The sequence below is a fragment of the Ascaphus truei genome, chromosome 9, assembly GCF_040206685.1.
Source record: "Ascaphus truei isolate aAscTru1 chromosome 9, aAscTru1.hap1, whole genome shotgun sequence".
Classification (NCBI taxonomy): domain Eukaryota; kingdom Metazoa; phylum Chordata; class Amphibia; order Anura; family Ascaphidae; genus Ascaphus; species Ascaphus truei.
Window position 1 is genome coordinate 23,671,778 of NC_134491.1, and position 18,495 is coordinate 23,690,272.

The following is an 18,495-nucleotide window of genomic DNA, read 5'->3' on the forward strand; positions in this document are numbered from 1 at the left end:
CATCCATGTATTGTCCTGTCTTAGGGTTCAAAGGTCAGCGTCTGTTTAATCCATCTCCGCCTCTCCCATGCTGCTCGCGCGTGAGCTGCACAATCAAATCAATGTAAATCCGTTGGAGCGTCCATACTGCGTGCACGTGAGCAGGCGCTATGCGTGCAGAGACCACATTTTTTGTCTTGTCGCGCGATGGGCCGCTCACGTGCGCGGTTCAGACAATGAGGGCGAAGCGTGCGCGTGAGGTCACGGACACGCACGCCCTCGCCACGCCCATCGCGCAACCTTGCAGGCCAGGAATCGCCCTTGCTGCAAGCAGTTGTGATGTCACAGCGCTCCGTCTCGCGCTTGCGATCGGGCAGCATGGACGCGGCCTAAAATGGTTCTCTTGTTTGTTGTGTTTTTTTTTACATATGTGTTAAGCTCATGGAATATTTTGTAAATCAGTATCGCTGACCTGAGGAAGAGAAGAAACTATCGAACACTTGTCTTATAATATCTACTGTTAGACCAAATGAAAAAGGGATCACCTAAGGGCTGTTCTAAAGTGCGGGCGTGCGCACGGCGCCACGCGCGTTTTGTTTAGATATTGCAGGCGGTGACGCGGGCGGCTAGGGGGCGTGACGGCGTTAGGGCGCACTCTGATTGGCCTGCGGCTCGGCAGCAGCACGGAATTTTTTTTAAAATGATATTTTCTCCTGTCTGCCGCGCCACCGCTCACGCCCGTGCACGCGCGTCCCGTCTATACAAACGGATGCCAAACACCGCCAACTATGATTGCCGCGCACGGCGGAGGAATCGCAAGCACATTTAGAACAAGCCTAATACTCAAGTACTCTGCAATAATGGCTATTTCTACTTAATTCATGAATTTCCCCAGAAATTGTCATATTTAGGTATCAGGCAGCTATCAATTAAAGCAACATATGTTCAATATTCTGTGCAGTTTGATGCTGTGCTGTTTTGGATCTGGGGCTGTGGTTGTAAAACTGCAAATCTGTTACATGCTTGAAATATGGGAATCTAACATACAATAATTATTTGTAGAGAAGGTGTTGAAAGGCTCAGTGACGGGACGTCTGATTTTCTTTTATTAAGCATAGTTTTATAATGCGGCCTTATTACTGCATCCTTGAACCAATGTGTTGTATATTCCACTGAAATAATTGCTGTGTCCTTTTGAAACGCTATTAAACGGATCTTGAGCAGCGAAGCAGACATTGAAGACGTGAGGCGAGATGTTACATGCTTTATTGCAAATCCAATCTGGGTTGCTAAAAGGGATTGCGGCCGGGCAGATAAGCATTTGAAGTAGGGTTTGTATTTTTCTCGACACAAAAAGGAGGATAAAGATTATGTAACTCGAAGTCCTTGTTGCATTAGGACGGGTACAGGGGAGTACACCATTAAAACACTACAATCTTTGTTTCTACTGAAAAGAGCATGGACTGGGGGCTTAGTACTGATGTCTCTCCTCTTTACATGAGGCCTGAGCGTATTGAATGTCTCCTTCACAAAGTCTGCAGTCGTTTTAAGAGCCGGGGTCATACGAGCAACGGATCTAACGAATAAACCGCCTGGCTAATTGATTACAAAAAATGAATTTCCTATTCTTATGAAATGTATTTCGTTTTTTTTTTGCCCTCGAAGCCTGATTCACAAACCTCATCGGCCACTTTCTGTTACAGAGACACATACAAATATATCTGACGGGCTTGTTAAACATGGCGGCCAGGGTGAATTTTCTCCGATCACTCATATCCCCGGCCCAATCAGGGCATTAAAGAAAGCAACATTGTGTGTTCCCTCTGTAAATGGAAACCACAGATATAAGATGACTAGGAAGCGGGTTTATCGAAGTAGTACAGCGGCGCTGTGGTTTAATTCAGATACAAATGATACTGTATTTATTGTATAATAATGATGTGTACCTAATATAAGTATTATGTATTCTGATATAGAGCTTAATATCTAATATGTGGTTAAAAATAATCGTAAAGAATGGACCTTTTGTGGTCCTGAAAGCTAAGTGTATAATGTGTGTGTGTGTGTGTGTGTGTGTGTGTGTGTGTGTGTGTGTGTGTGTGTGTATACTCAAAATATCATTTATTATAATATAATAGTGATGGTATAGTGTGTGTTTAATATATCAGAATATATTGAGTGTATAATGTATTCTAATATGTGTGTACATAATGATGTGTGTGTATAATTGAATATAATAGTGATTACGGTATATAATGTGTGTGATATATATTAGAATATAGTAACTATTATAATCGGAAATGTATGTGTGTGTGTGTGTGTGTGTGTGTGTATAGTACAGTATAAGTATATAATGAGTGTATAGTAGAAGTATATAATAGTAAGTGCATAGTGTGTGTCTGTATAATATAATGTATTATAATAGTGAGTGTATAGTAGAAGTGTACAATGTACGTGTACACTATATCAGACCTATAAATGACCATGTTGCCTCTTTACTCTGTTCCAGGAGAGTGTGGTGGGCTATGGGATGGACGAAGCGGAGCAGGACCAGTATGAAGCTCGTCTCAAGGAGCTGTTTGACAGTTTTGACTTCACAGGCACTGGGTCTCTGGGGCAGGAAGAGTTGACGGATCTCTGTCACATGCTTCAGCTGGAGGAAGTGGCTCCCACCTTGCAGCAAGCTCTCCTTCAAGACAACCCTCTGGGCCGAGTAAGGAATGACCACATGATCGTAATCTGTAGTGACACAAGGGGAGGGAAGTCAGATGGGGCGGGGGTGCTACTCTCCGTGATACTGTTCCTGAAAGAGCATATTATAGCCTTTGTAATCCTACTGAGTTTTGGTTAGTTTATAGTGCAGAGCAACCAGATTAGGCTTAAACAAGGGTTTCCCGTCCTATATTTATAATCTTAAACTAGACCACAGTGTTCGGACAGCCCAATAAATATCCCATTTATATGCTTACTGGTTTTTAGGAGCGGTTACGGGTTTATTGACTTTTCCTCTGGTGTAGCTGAAGGTACAGAGGATACATTTGGGAACCTCGGTGATAAATATCAACACTGATCCTGAATGGGTTGCCGTTTCACTGCTTCCTAACTGCATGCTTGACTGCAAGCTAAAGCTCGGAGCAATCTTGTAAAAAGAAAGGGGAACCTCCATGCCAAGAATATTGATATTTACGCTGTGTGACGCTTGGGGAACCTCTCTGAGATGTTTAGGCAAATGTTTTGTCTCCAGTGTGCTTTGACTGGAGGGAAGGTTTGATGCCACTCACCATAACCCTATTGTGTCTAGTACAAGGAGAACGCACATTCATTTGCAATGTCATGAGTGATCCTAGTGGTGGTATAATGCTGCTCATCGGCAGGCATGTCTGGAATTAACATAGATTAAGTGACTATCTAATTGCTGGAAGGGTGAGAGGTTTCAGCACCACTGGTGTGCTGGTATAATGGGATGTCTCTGTGCTATTGTATTGGCACCGAAGCTATATTCTGCACTATGCTAACATTTGGCACTAGAAGGCGTTGCACTCGCATGTCGTGGGTTTTGGATCCGAGTTCTATTTAGATTGAATGAAAGGTTACTAACAGGAGCCGTGCGAACTTCAGCACATATTGAGTAATTAGCAGATAATTAATGAGGAGACCTTGCACAACTGCATTCAATTCCTCGGTCCAGCCTTGCTCTAGCAGGGGTGGCCAACTCCAGTCCTCAAGGGCCACCAACGGGTCAAGTTTTCAGGATATCCCTGCTTCAGCATAGGTGGCTCAGTCATTCTGACTGAGCCACTAATGGAACCACCTGTACTGAAGCAGGGATATCCTGAAGACCTGACCTGTTGGTGGCCCTTGATGACTGGAGTTCGCCACCCCTGATGTAGAGCAGAGAACCATAATCATTAGTGAGCTCAACACTCATTCAATCTAGATGATGAAATCTTATACTATATTAGTGAAAGCACTGTATGTTTGCCTGCCTGGATGTCCGGTGTCCCTAGCGGCAATCCCCTTGGCCCGCCCCCCACACCTCGCATTGGCCTGAGGCGGAGTGACGGGCCAAAGGTCCACAAAAAAAAAAAAACCACACACACACACACACACACACACACACACACACGTACGTCACAGTGTTAGCATCTCCCGCTCTCTTCCCCACCGGTCCCGGAGGCTCCGCCTCTCCCTTTTTCCCGCGCTTTCACCCCCCCCCCCCCCCCTCCACGTGGGAGCTGCCGGACGGGTGAGTGAGCGGCCGGACGCATGAGTGAGCGGTCTTCACGTCCCCTCACCCCCCTTCACCTCCCCTCACTCACTTCCCCTCCACCCCCCCCCCCCGGCGCCGCTACAGTCAGCGGGGGAGCGGAGTGATCACCTCCCCTCACTCACTTCCCCTCCACCCCCCACCCCCCGGCGCCGCTACAGTCAGCGGGGGAGCGGAGTGATCACCTCCCCTCACTCACTTCCCCTCCACCCCCCCCCGCGCCGCTACACTCAGCGGGGGAGCGGAGTGATCACCTCCCCTCACTCACTTCCCCTCCACCCCCCCCCGGCGCCGCTACACTCAGCGGGGGAGCGGAGTGATCACCTCCCCTCACTCACTTCCCCTCCACCCCCCCCCGGCGCCGCTACAGTCAGCGGGGGAGCGGAGTGATCACCTCCCCTCACTCACTTCCCCTCCACCCCCCCCCCCCCCGGCGCCGCTACAGTCAGCGGGGGAGCGGCCACAACACGCTGCCTCCCGCCTCAGATCCACGTGGGAGCTGCCGGACGGGTGAGTGAGCGGCCTTCACCTCCCCTCACCCACCCCTCACTACACTTCCCCTCCCTTCCACATCCCCTCCACCCCCCCTCCACCACCCCTCCACCACCCCTCACTACACTTCACCTCCCCTCCACCCCCCTTCACCTCCCCTCCACCCCCCCCCCCCTTCACCTCCCCTCCACCCCCCCCTTCACCTCCCCTCCACCCCCCCCTTCACCTCCCCTCCACCCCCCCTTCACCTTCCCTTCACTCCCCCTTACAACCTCCCCCCCTTCCCACCTTCCCACCACCTCCCCCCTCTTCCCACCACCTCCCCCCCCTTTCCACCGCCCTCCCCCCCTTCCCACCTTCCCACCACCTCCCCCCCCCTTCCCACCACCCCCCCCCCTTCCCACCTTCCCACCACCTCCCCCCCTTCCCACCTTCCCACCACCTCCCCCCTCTTCCCACCACCTCCCCCCCCTTTCCACCACCCTCCCCACCTTCCCACCACCTCCCCCCCCCCTTCCCACCTTCCCACCCACCTCCCCCCCTTCCCACCTTCCCACCCACCTCCCCCCCCTTCCCACCACCTCCCCCCACCTCCCCCCCTTCCCACCACCTCCCCCCTCTTCCCCTCTTCCCACCACCTCCCCCCTTCCCCTCCTCCATCTCCCCCCTTCCCCTCCTCCATCTCCCCCCTTCCCCTCCTCCACCTCCCCCCTTCCCCCCCTCCACCTCCCCTCACCCACCCCTCACTACACTTCCCCTCCACTTCACCTCCCCTCCACCCCCCCTTAACCTCCCCTCCACCCCCCCCCCTTAACCTCCCCTCCACCCCTCCCCTCCACCCCCCCCCTTCACCTCCCCTCCACCCCACCTTCACCCCCACCTTCACCCCCCTTCACCTTCCCTTCACTCCCCCTTACAACCTCCCACCACCTTCCCACCTTCCCACCACCTCCCCCCTCTTCCCACCACCTCCCCCCTCTTCCCCTCCTCCATCTCCCCCCTTCCCCTCCTCCATCTCCCCCTTCCCCTCCTCCATCTCCCCCCTTCCCCTCCTCCACCTCCCCCCTTCCCCTCCTCCACCTCCCCCCTTCCCCTCCTCCACCTCCCCCCTTCCCCTCCTCCACCTCCCCCCTTCCCTTCCTCCACCTCCCCCCTTCCCTTCCTCCACCTCCCCCCTTCCCCTCCTCCACCTCCCCCCTTCCCCTCCTCACCTCCCCCCTTACCCTCCTCACCTCCCCCCTTACCCTCCTCACCTCCCCCTTACCCTCCTCACCTCCCCACTTCCCCTCCTCCACCTCCCCCCTTTCCCCATCCCCCCTCCACCCCTCTTTCCCCCCTTCCCCCCTTTCCCTCCTCCCCCACCTTTCCCCCCTTTCCCCCTCCCCCACCTTTACCCCCTTTCCCCCTCCCCCCTTCACCCTTACCTCCCTCCCTTCACCCTTTCCCCCACCTCCCCCCCTCCCCCACCTCCCTCTTCCCCCACCTCCCCCCCTCCCCCACCTCCCTCTTCCCCCTTCCTCTCCTCCACCTCCCCCTTCCCTTCCTCCCTTCACCCCCCCTTCACCTCCTGTCACCACCCCCCCTTCGCCTCCTGTCACCCCCCTCCTGTCACCCCCCCCTCCCTTCACCTCCTGTCACCCCCCCCCCTCCCTTCACCTCCCGGCAACCCCCTCCACCTCCCGTCACCCCCCCTTCACCTCTCCCCCTTCACCTCCCCTCACCCCTCCTTCACCTCCCCTCCGCCCCCCCTTCACCTCCCCTCCGCCCCCCCTTCACCATCCCCCACCACCCCCCCCTCACCACCCATCCTCCCCTCCGACCTCCCCTCCGCCCCCCTTCACCTCCCCTCACCACCCCCCACCACCCCTCCGACCTCACCTCCCCTCCTTCAACGCCTTTCGTCCGCCCTCCCGCCTCTGCCTTTCGCCCACCCGCACTTCTGCCTTTCACCCGCCCACCGCTCACATCCCCGCGCCACACAGCCGCGCAACGCACTAAACAGACCTGCCACACTCGACACACACCCGCCGCCTCTCACCCACCCCACACACTCGACACACACCTGCCGCCTCCTGCCCCTACGCAACAATATCACTGACCAGCTGTCACCTGCACTCGCCACACACCCGCCTCCTCACACCCTAGCAGGACCCCGACCCACAGCCAGCACTCACTACCCATGCGCCACCCGTACTGAACACCCACCCGCCGCCTCACACCCTAGCAGGACACACGCCTCACATTTTCACATCACTTATGTCACCAAAATATACATTGTACTGTGGTGTGGTTACAATAAACCATTTTTATACAACATCGTATTACATTTTCTTCCATCTTTCTTTTCAATATTATTATCCAACCTTTACAACAAATAGTCATCTATTGTTCCACGATTTATAAATAATACGACCTATTACGCATTTACATCCCGGGCAACGCCGGGTATCTCAGCTAGTATACTATACTATTCAGTCAAGATGTGTGGATTAAAGCTGCAGTTCAGGCTCCCGTTTTTTTTTTTTTTATTTTAACTTCAATAGTTTCATGTGGGCAATCTCTACTTACCTAAAAAAAAACTGCATAGCTGCCGGTCAATTCGTTCTCCGTCTATTGATCGGCAAAGTTTGGCGACATCTTTAAATATGGGGAATGTAAATCGTTGCTATAGGAACAAGCATGCTTGTTAAAATAGAATACAAGAAAATTGGTCTTTCAAAGTTGTTGTTTTTTAAAACAGAAAATGCTAAAAGTATTTTTTCTTACTACAGAACTGATTTATTTAAAAAAAACCACACATGCAGGATATTGACTGAACTGCAGCTTTAAAGCATTTTTTTCCCGCCCATATCAAACATGTTGGTCTGGACCAAGATACATACTAGCTGTCCACTTTTTGGCAGTAACATCTTGGATTAGGAATTGAAATTAATGGTCTAGCACAGGGGTGGGCAACTCCAGTCCTCAAGGGCCACCAACAAATATATTCAGGGACAATACAAAGAGCTTTCAAAAGAACTATTCATCCCACGGGCAGTACTAAGGACTCGGGCCATCCCTTAAGGTTGGAGGAAAGGAAATTTCACCAGCAACAAAGGAAAGGGTTCTTTACAGTAAGGGCAGTTAAAATGTGGAATTCATTACCCATGGAGACTGTGATGCCAGATACAATAGATTTGTTCAAAAAAAGGTTGGACATCTTTTTAGATGGGAAAGGTATACAGGGATATACCAAATAAGTATACATGGGAAGGATGTTGATCAAGGGATTAATCCGATTGCCAATTCTTGGAGTCAGGAAGGAATTAATTTTTCCCCTTAATGGGGTTTTTTGTTTGCCTTGCTCTGGATCAATAAGTAAGTATAGATATAGAATAAAGTATCTGTTGTCTAAATTTAGCATAGGTTGAACTTGATGGACGTACGTATTTTTTCAACCTCATCTACTATGTAACTATGTAACTATGTAACAGGTCAGGTTTTCAGGATATCCCTGCTTCAGCGCAGCTGGCTCAGTCAATGACTGATCGACCAGTGCTGAAGTAGAGAGATCCTTAAAACCTGACCTGTTGGTGGCCCTTGGGGACTGGAGTTGGCCACACATTTATCAATATCTGCTGTATCAGCTGAATTTAGTTTTCTTTGCGTTTTTAAATGTGTTTTTTTTTTTTTTCTCTTATTTTATTTATTGGCCTTTGGGACATATATTGTTCAGGGAGTGCAGCCCACACTCTGTATAAATGGAAGCGCTCCTAATTGTTATTGGTTAATTGTAGCATCATTAATAAGTCACCACGAACAGACAACGAAAGCAGAAAGGCGCGACAGAAGGTGCCATGACAATATGTAATGGTGCCGTCCCACTTACCGACATGTGGACGTTTCTGTAAAGTGAAATCTGTGAGGAACGTAACATTTTCTGCACTGCTTTTATCGCTTGTACTTTTTTCATGTGTTTTCGATACCTACGTTAAAAAAAAGGAACTGATCCCAAATGTAAATCTGCAGACCAAGCAATAACCTACATGTGTTTTTTTCAATAAATCAGTTCTGTACTGTGAGAAAAAATGTGTAGTATTGTTTTTTAAACAAATCTATATGACATTTTTTATGTAATGTAATGTAACAAGCATTTTCTGTTTCTATAGCACTCATTTACAAAGTCACATCCCCTTCCTCTCCTGAAACACATTCTGGCACACCCCTTTTTTGAGCCCTGCCCCCTCTCTAGCAGTGCACCAATTGTATCTAGTAACTGCCAGGTCACATGATCTTCCCCACAGAACTGTGCATGTTTGGTCCTCTTCTGCTGCACTGACAGCCATTTATTGAAACCCGAGCCAAATCTTCGCCGATCGATCGCAGGACGGATCGATCTGCAACTTAGCTAATTACTTATCATTGTGTGGATTGTATTGATGCACATATTAAAGGGGAAAAATAAATAAAAAACGGCATCTTGGACTGCTGCTTTAAAGCTTTTCAGTCACCCTGTAACACACGTTTTAATTACATTTAGTAATGTTTTTGTATTGTCTAAAATAGCTGGTACAGCAGCTAAGATGACAAGATTTACAGTTCACACCAAAAGAAGGTCCAGTATTTATATACACATACCAACACTCAAGCATGGATTTGGGGACTTTAAAAATATCATTTTTCTGAATTCGTATCCCTAGTTTTGCACTAAGTGCCGTTTAGAGCATCTCCTTTCTCTCTCCCTATGTATATTGTTGTTATAATTGCAGTTGGTTGCGTGAAGCATTGAACACAAGACTGTGTACTGAAATTAGACCGGTCCCCAGCATTGTTACGGCCGCCTAATTTGCAGCTAAAACTCCATTGCCGTCTGCGTCATTACATCTTCTATTAAACAAATTAGATTGCGGAGTTAATCTTTGGCTGCATCGACGTTGCCGCGCTGTTACTCTGTAGTCTGATCCCTTTTGGGTTGTATCTGAAATGGTCAATCTAAAATTGCTCCATGTTTAAGGATCTCGGACCATCTGTCCTGTGTGCAGCTGCTTGGCAGTGTAGGAAGACGGATATCATGAGAGAGTAATGACGTGACATTCCAGCGTTGTCTCTTGACGGTAGAGCCTGGTTATTGTAGAACTGAGGGATTGAACAGTTTCTCCCGCAGGGTAGCAGTGTCTCCGATTCGGTGACGGCACTTTTTGTCCTTGATCGTGGAAACAGTGTTATTAGCAGCTGTGTAGGTCAGGAGTGGCTAGCTCCTGTCCTCACGGGCCACCAACAGGTCAGGTTTTCAGAATATCCCTGCTTCAGCACAGATGGCTCGGTCATAATGACTAAGCCACTGATTGAGCAAACTGTGCTGAAGCAGGGATATCCTGAAAGCCTGACCTGTTGGTGGTCCTTGAGGACTGGAGTTGGCCAGCCCTGGTCTAGGGGACATTAATTAAAGGGGCAGTTTCTGAGGACAAAAGACAACCAAGGAAGCCGGATGTCGATCAGCTTCAATAGAGCTGATTAGAAGAAGAAAAACAACAACAATTAAAAGTATTACTAAAAAATAATTAGTTTTGACTTTTCATATTTTTCAATAAAGGCTGGTGATCAGACTGTTTGTTAATCCTCAAATCTACAGACAAATTGTTGCAAACAAAGAATAAAACAAAGTTAAAATGAAGTCTTCACGAGTCAAACAGATAAACAGAAGTAGCTGCTTTGCGGGAGTTCGGCGCACCCAGAGGGGAGGGCAGCGTTCATTTTTCACAGGGTACAAATAAATAAAATTGTTACTTTAAGGGGGATTTGAACTTTCGAAGGAATTCAACCGATACGTTACTGCGAGAAAAATAACCCCCCTACCAAAGGTTACCCCTTCAAATGAACATAAATAAAGGTCTGCTGAAGCCTAGCATGCCTTGGTGAATCTGGCCTTATTTAGATAACAGGCATTAAAGGTTGTTGGTAAGCCTTATTGCAGGGCTCTTCCACTAGTTCTCCCAAAGAGCTGGATTTAGCAGCAGAAGGACCACAAGCTTAGTGTCATTTAATACAGCGGTGCGCAAACTGTGGGGCGCGACCCCCAGGGGGGGCGCGACACTGCCGACGGGGGGCGCGGGGTTTACAGAGGCCCCGCGCGCTTCCCGAAGGTACTTAAATTAAGTGCCGGGGGAGCTGCAGGGCCTCTGTAAACCTAACTTACCGTGGCTCCGGCGGCTTCCTCCCTGCGGCGCCATGGCAACGCGGCGTCAAAATGACGCTGCGAGGTCGTGACGTCACGTTGCTATGGCAACGTGACGTCATTACGCCGGAGCGCGGGTAAGTTGGGGTTGGGCGGGGCGCGGGAGCGAGGGGACAGCCGTCAGGGGGGCGCAGGGAAAAAAGTTTGCGCCCCCCTGATTTAATACATGATTTTTATTTAAACATTTTACAGGCATTGATGACACCTGTGCCACATATATTTCCATTATATTAAATTACAACTGTCCGCGTAAAACAAAAATAAACAACCGCACTTAAAGCTGCAGACCATGCAATATCCTACGTTAAAAAAATCTGTTCTGTACCATGAGAAAATACTTGGCATTAAGAGTTGGTTTTTTTTTTTTTACATTTTATTTATTTTATATGCTACATTTTTAATGTATTATAATGTAACAAGCATTTTTTGTTTCTATAGCAACCATATACCAAGTCACATCCCCTTCCTCTTCTGAAACAGGCTCTGACACACACCTTTTTTAGCCCTGCCCTCTCTGTGCAGTGCACCAATTGTAGTGGCTTTTTTTCTGTTGTAATTCCCAGCTTTGCACCCACTGCAATCACTTGATTTTTCAATTTAATATTAAATTCAATTTGGTTGATTCAATTTGGTTAATTACTCCCCTCCCCCTATCCCCCCCCCTCCATCTATCCCCCCTCTCTCCCTTCTTTTTGGTCCAGAGGTGAGAGTAGGAGGATGTTACTGAGAGAAACCCGCAGATGAAAGTAATTCATCCTCGAATATTGTATTTCTTTTTGTTTTTTGCCGGATTGAATAATTAAAGGACAATCAGGGTCCCACTTACAACCAAAGGGAACTAATATTAATAGCATGTATAGTGTGTGAAAATGGTGGTGGTTGGTGCCTTTTTTTGGGTTTAATCTCAATGGTTATTAAAATGATACTTCACCACCATTAGGAAAAGCTCAGCGAGTAAAGACACTGATTCTAATAACAACGACACTGAGTTTGAAGCAGGGGAAACTGGTTCAGTTCCCGGTGTCAGCTCCTTGTGACTTTGAGCAAGTCCCTTTATCTCCCTGTGCCTCAGGCACCAAAAACATAGATTGTAAGCTCACCTGGGCAGGGACAGCGTCTATAACATTCCTATTTGCTGCGTACCGCACGCTATTCTGTAATTGTGACGCGTTGAGTCCCATTGGGAGAAAAGCGCTATATGAAAGTTATTTTTGTTGTTCAATTTGGAGCTATGTGAGACCTCCTCTTTACATAATAGGAGGATGTGTAAATTGAGTTACTAAGCGCAGACTGATACAACTAGCCCAGTCTGTTTGTTTTCTGTAAGAGGCGATAATCAAACACATGGCTTTCTTTCCTGTTCTAATGAGTTCATTTGAATCAGAATGGAAGCAGTAATTTCTCAGCTGCTGGTGGCAAACAGTGTGTAGTTTCTGCTGCGTTCATACTCCTTTCCCTGCCAGAGGTTCGTGGGATTCCTCGCCAAATTCTCCGATTGTAAACTCTTATAATGCCGTTCATAGAGATGTCACCAAGATGGTCGCGATTGCACGTCAGTCTTCCCCAAAAATGACTACGCCGTTTCCTAATGTAATTAGGATGCAGAAGTAAGAGCAATATATACAAATATTAACCTGATGGTTAGGCTTGGGGCTCGTCCAGGGTGGCGCTGAAGGGGCGCGCACGTTCACGGTAGACACATTGCGACAATGCACGTGTCCTACGTCCAAATTTGAATTTGCCGCTAGCAAGCGCGTCACGTGAGCGGTTCGCCCAATGAGGGCGAACCATCTCCGTGACGTAGAGGCCGCGCCCCCAGACGCGCACGCACCTAGCCGGCCAGGAAAAGCACGGCCGAGCAGGGCGCAGCGCTGGAGCGCCAGTGCGCCTCTACCCACGCTGGACGAGGCCTTAGGCTGCGCTTATATTGCCGGTGACGCAACCGATGACGTCACCCGTCGCCATTGCGATAGTTGTATTTAAAGTTTAGGCGATGTCGCTGGCTACAAGGCCAGTGATGTCAGAAAGGGGGAGGGCAGAGGGACGGAGAAGCTCTGATTGGCCACAAGGAGAGACCGTCGCTGAAAAAATCAAATAACAGTGACTACCAGATTTTTTGTAGCGCTGTCGCTTGGTCGCACCGGCGCGTGCACTATAGCGCAGACGACGGCGACAATGCATTTGTTTTGACGCAACGTCGTCGTCATTATACGCGCAGCTTTAGAAAACTGTAAATAGCCGTCTGAGAGGTATATTATTCACTAAATGGATAAGGGCTAGCACGCTTCCGTGTATAAATGCCCAAAATGTATAGAACCCAATTGTGTGTGTGTGTGTGTGTGTGTGTGTGTGTGTGTGTGTGTGTGTGTGTGCGCGTGTGCGCGTGTTCTCTAGGATCTTGAAGATCATTAGGAGGCCTTCATCCAGCAGTGGATCAACAAAGGCTGACGTATATTCCAAGCGGCCCATTTCTATAAATATAGCTCTCTTGGGCTTGTACTCTGGACAATTAAGTCATTATTCATGAGCGACTTGGGAAAAACTGTTTACATATTCTGTTCACATATGAGACTACAACCTGTGTGTGTGTGTGTGTGTGTGTATATGTGTGTATATGTGTGTATTTATTTTTTTATTATCTTTTTTTTCCATAGGTCCACTTTGACCAGTTTAAAGAAGCTCTGATCGTTTTGTTGTCAAGCACATTATCAAATGAAGAAAACTTCCAGGAACCAGGTAATACTCATACCCCTTGCTCGGGAACCCACTAAATGAATATTCTATCAAAACACACATTTTTCTTTACATGAACTTTTAAAATAGGCAAATACTTCTACTCTAAATGTAAACATTGCTTTTAAATCCATATTCCTGCAGGCCCCTCCTTATCTTCCATGAACCTCTCTTTTTTTTTTTTTTTTTTTAAGTAGGAAAAAGTCCCTGCCACCTGGGATACAAAAACATGGCAGATAGCATAAGATGAAGCTTTCTTTCCAGCCTCATGATGTCACTGCCCTGGCAGGGACGGATGAGCAAGGGATTCTGGGACAAAAAAGAACAACCATAGTTTTGCTGATATTGTAGCAATCTAAAATTGTTTAGAATGGTATGTTCTTAAAATATAAAAACATTATACTTTGAACAGTAAATAATTATTTTTTTCACATGTTAGCACTTCAAATATTAATGTGTTTTCTGTTGTTTTTTTTTTTTTTAGTCATTTTGTTTTAAAGTGTAAATAGTGGGTGTAATTTTCTCACATAGCAGAGAATAAAGTGGAGCGGTGTTAAACAATAGGTAAGTCAGACTTGCTTGGTCCGTCTGCCCTTCAGTGGAACAGCAGGGCTGGCAGAGTGGAGTGGATTGCATGATTATTGGTTTTGCCGGATTGCAGCTGTGGGACGTGTGCATGTGGCTCGAGACGGCTGCTTTGTTTAGCACTTGGCTATGCTGATATGCGCCGCTCTTGGCTCCGCACACATTGGTTGCTTAGCGATCTAATGACTCGATCACTGCAACGTATGGAAAGGTTTGTGCAACCCAGCTCAGCCCGGACAAGCCTGTACTTGGTGCTTAGACATGGAAGCGGCAATCCTAGCAACTCGTGTTTTCATTTATTATAAATCTTACCTGAGGAACGGGGGGAGTTCCCGTTTTTTTAGTAACTGCACACAAGAAAAACTACAAACATGGCTGCCAAGGTCTCCAATAGAAAGCCGCGCTGTTCTCTCCTGATGACATTGTGGCATTTTTTATTAGCCTCCGGAAGAAACTCTGGCCCCAATAACCTTTTTTTTTTTTTCCTGGTCCACCCCAGTTTTGCCGCTATGGGACCTGGAGTCCCCGGATATCGGGCGACAAACAATGTGTTCTGATGGTCATTATAAGGGCAGGAAATTGCTAAGGTCCAGGCTTGCTGTAATAACCGAGGGGTGCTGCTATTTTGCACTGCCTTTGTGTTTCATGCAGTTGGAGCTGGACAGCTGTATTGTTGTGTGTTATAATTGTGTGGTTCTTTTTGCACCTGATGGGCAGTAGCGTGCTTTGTCTTGATGGGGGAGTGGCACAGGACTCGTCTGTCTTGAAGACCCCCCTAGACATAGAAAGCACAGGATTAGTAAGACACTCGGAAACTCCCCCCACTGATTGAAGAGCTCCGTGATCATTCAAAAGACGATCCTATTAATCCAGTGCTGCAAATCTCCCTTAGAACAATGTATAGGCCTAATCAGTGGTACCCAGTTAAGTACACCTAACGTTTCCATCAGTAATTGGGCATTTCTTCTGGTGTTATGGTGCGTTCAGAAAGACCAGGAGTAGTTTCCACTAAATCATTTGGAGGGGACATTGAGGTTCAGTAGCCGAATAGAACAGCTGTTCATACTTCACTCTAGGTGGGCTTATTTCACGTTGATTAAAGCAGCAGTCCATTCAATTCTGTTCTTCTTTTCTCTTCATCCAGAGATGCTACGTTTTTGAATCCCACCATTAGAACAGATTTACCTTCGGTTTCCATCTTGAATCAGCACTGGTTAGCAGCAGCATGGGACTTACTGTAGATAAATCACTACACATTTAGGGCTAAATACCATATATTGTCCTAAGCAGACGTTCGGGACATTTTCACACGGAAATCCCCATAAACGTCAATGGATATTTTTAGCCACGAACAGCCGTTTTGGATTCTATAGAATTTACCACTTAAAGTGAACCTTACCCCTGTGTAACAAATGACCTTTTTTTAATGCATTTGTATAGTATGTAGAGTATTTCAGACGGTAAGAAATATTCACCTGGTACGAACAAGCCATCATGGGGGCAATTTCAAAATGAACATGCTCTTTCCACCTCATTGGTTCCTCTGCGTTTACCTGGAATGTTTATTCACTTATTTTTTTTCTGTAAAACGTGCCACGTGGTAATTTTTCACCATTCTTTAACGCCGATGAGGATTATATTTATTGTGCATTTGTAAGTATTGGTAGCTGTGCTCTGATGACACACACACACACACACACACACACACACACACACACACACGTATGTATGTACGTACTGAAATTAGCTGCAGACGAATTGAGGAGCATTTAAAAAGCAGCTTGATCTTTAAGTCCAAGTAATAATTACAAAACTGTAAGCCCAACCCCGTTAGAAGAATGTGGTTTTCTCTCTTTGTTTTGCAGCCGATCGTTACTGTATGTTTGAAAACGTTGGTCCCATTGTACTTTTTCGATAACAAACGCTGCTTTGTTTCATACTGAGAAATACCGCGCTCCCTGCTGCTGACAAATGTACGGATAGTGTATTGCACCCAAATAAAATAGTTCTCGGCACACTGCATTAAATAATGTATTGCCTGTATTCCCTGGTACTAGGCTTCAAGCTCACCGCTCAGTATTAAAGGAATACATCTCCATAATAGCACTTGATGATGTTTTTTTGAAGTGTCCTGTTCAAAGAGACGCGACTTCTGCCGTCCTATTGATGTGATGGCTGAAGACATCTTTTGGTGTTCAAAGCTATAATAAGACATTCATTCTGCGTTTCGCTATTCTTTTGCACCACAATAATTTTTATGACTTTTAACCCCTTGACAGCTCCGGCAGCAAAGCTGTTTAAATTAATTGCTGATGAAAAAATAACTAGCATTTGGACCTGGAAATAATGCTTGTATGCATTAACACAGGGGGGCTCAACTCCAGTCCTCAAGCCCCCCCAACAGGTCAGGTTTTCAGGATATCCCAGCTTAAGCACAGGTGACTCAATCAGAGGCTCAGTCAAAGGTCTTGGCTGAAGCAGGGACTGATTGAGCCACATGTGCTGAAGCAGTGATTTCCTCACCTGTTGGGGGGCGGGAGGGGAGAGGCCCCAGATCCCCTGAGTCCTGAGCTACAGATTGCAGAGATACCAAAGTTTAAAGCCCCCGAGTCACGCGGGCCAATAGGAAGCCGAACCTGATGACGTCACAGCTTCCTATTGGCCCGCAGGGCGCGGGAGCTTTGGAACTCCGCCATTACATGAACCCTGCTAGCCGAGCATCTACTGGCGCCCTCTATGGAGGAGGTATCTCCAGAAGCAGGGGGTCCCCAGAGATTAAATGAATGGGGTTTAGCTCCGGAGACCCCCTGCACCAATCCCATGTTGAAAACAAAATAGCAACAACAACAAAGTCACCAGCTTAGCTTGCCGGTTTAACACTTCTACTATTGCATGTTAAAAAAGGATAACGGTAACATTCTTTTTAAAATGATTTCCTTTTTTTCCTGTTTATGCGATGTGGTCAGATTGTCCGATTCCCTCTAAGATTTGGAAGTGGGTAATAGTGATGGTGAAAGAGTAGAGGGATGTTTTATGAAACAGATTAACAGACTGCAAACAGAGCGCAGCTGCGAAGAAGCGAACGTTTTAATAATCCATTTCAAGAATGTCAATGTATCAAGGGGCTTCGCCTTTCTGTCAGTGAGCAGCTTTGGGGGTGAATAGGGGAGTTGTTATTTGCAGAAGAATTATAACTGGATGTTGAATGCTTTGACATTTTTAAGTGACGCTTCTTTGCAGCAATGTATTCCGTCGTGTTTGTGGTGCTTTTATCCATTTCACTAAAATGCAATCTCGCATAGCCAGGCAGAAATCCTACTTATAACCGTCCAACTGAGTTCCCTAAACAAATCTAACAATGCTAACAGCAACGGTTTGGCGGCTTTCAATTATCTGGAAATGAGTTACAAGTTGTATTTCTTAGGGGCCTCTGAATGGGGAATTGTTGGTCAATCAGGTGTTTTCTTTCCCATTATCCCACACTGTCCTTATCAGAGCCAATAAGATAAGGGGAGGTGAGGAGGGGGGGGGATTCTGGCTGTACAAACACTTGCTGATCACACAGTGACATCACACAGTGACATCACATCGTGACATCACAGAAATCTGATAAGAAAAAAGAAGCGCTGGCTTCATAGCGTCTCTGTTAAAATAAATGTTATAATAAAAAAAATCACAGTCACCAGGAAAATCAGTCACAGAGCATTAAAAAATGCATTTTAGAGTATCAACTCTGTGGCACGGGACACCCAGCCCGCTGGCAGGAAGAGGTCAGGCTCACTCCACAAGTTGAAAAAAACCTCTCCCTGGCAATCCGTGTAGGGAAACAGCTAGCCAGCTGATTTCCCGGAGTGCAAGTATAGCAACGGGGGAGTCCAAAGTAGGCCTGAGCATAACGTGCGCACGGTGTCGGAGAGCGTGACCCTACGCGTTTCGTCACAGATATGACTTCATCCGGTGTATGATTGGTCACTACAGAACACAGGTTTAAATACCCAATGTTGCTAAGCAACAGTAAACACAGTGGATTCTTATGTGCCAATTACTTAAGCAAGCAGACGTATATAATTGTTTGCAGTAATTGCCACATGATGATTTAAATACAGCATCACAGCATTGGTGAAGATACATAAGAATATACAATATATACAAAAACTACGCAGATGTGAAAACCAGTGTCAGGGTGACTATTAGAAAGTGAATGTGCAATAATGATTTAATTCAA

At 47.1% G+C, this 18,495-nt stretch overlaps 1 protein-coding gene across 4 annotated transcripts in view; it reads left to right on the forward strand.

The window, feature by feature from the left end:
• NIN (ninein) overlaps positions 1-18,495 on the forward strand; it is a 94,301-nt gene that overhangs the window by 7,213 nt on the left and 68,593 nt on the right. For all 4 annotated transcript variants that reach the window (XR_012803810.1, XR_012803809.1, XM_075613825.1 and 1 more), the window contains exons 2-3: positions 2,489-2,692; positions 13,607-13,688. Coding sequence is in view for 2 of the 4 variants with exons in the window: in XM_075613825.1 (XP_075469940.1) it covers positions 2,510-2,692; positions 13,607-13,688 (265 nt within the window). In the remaining 2 variants the exon portion in view is untranslated. The remainder of the gene's footprint in view (positions 1-2,488; positions 2,693-13,606; positions 13,689-18,495) is intronic.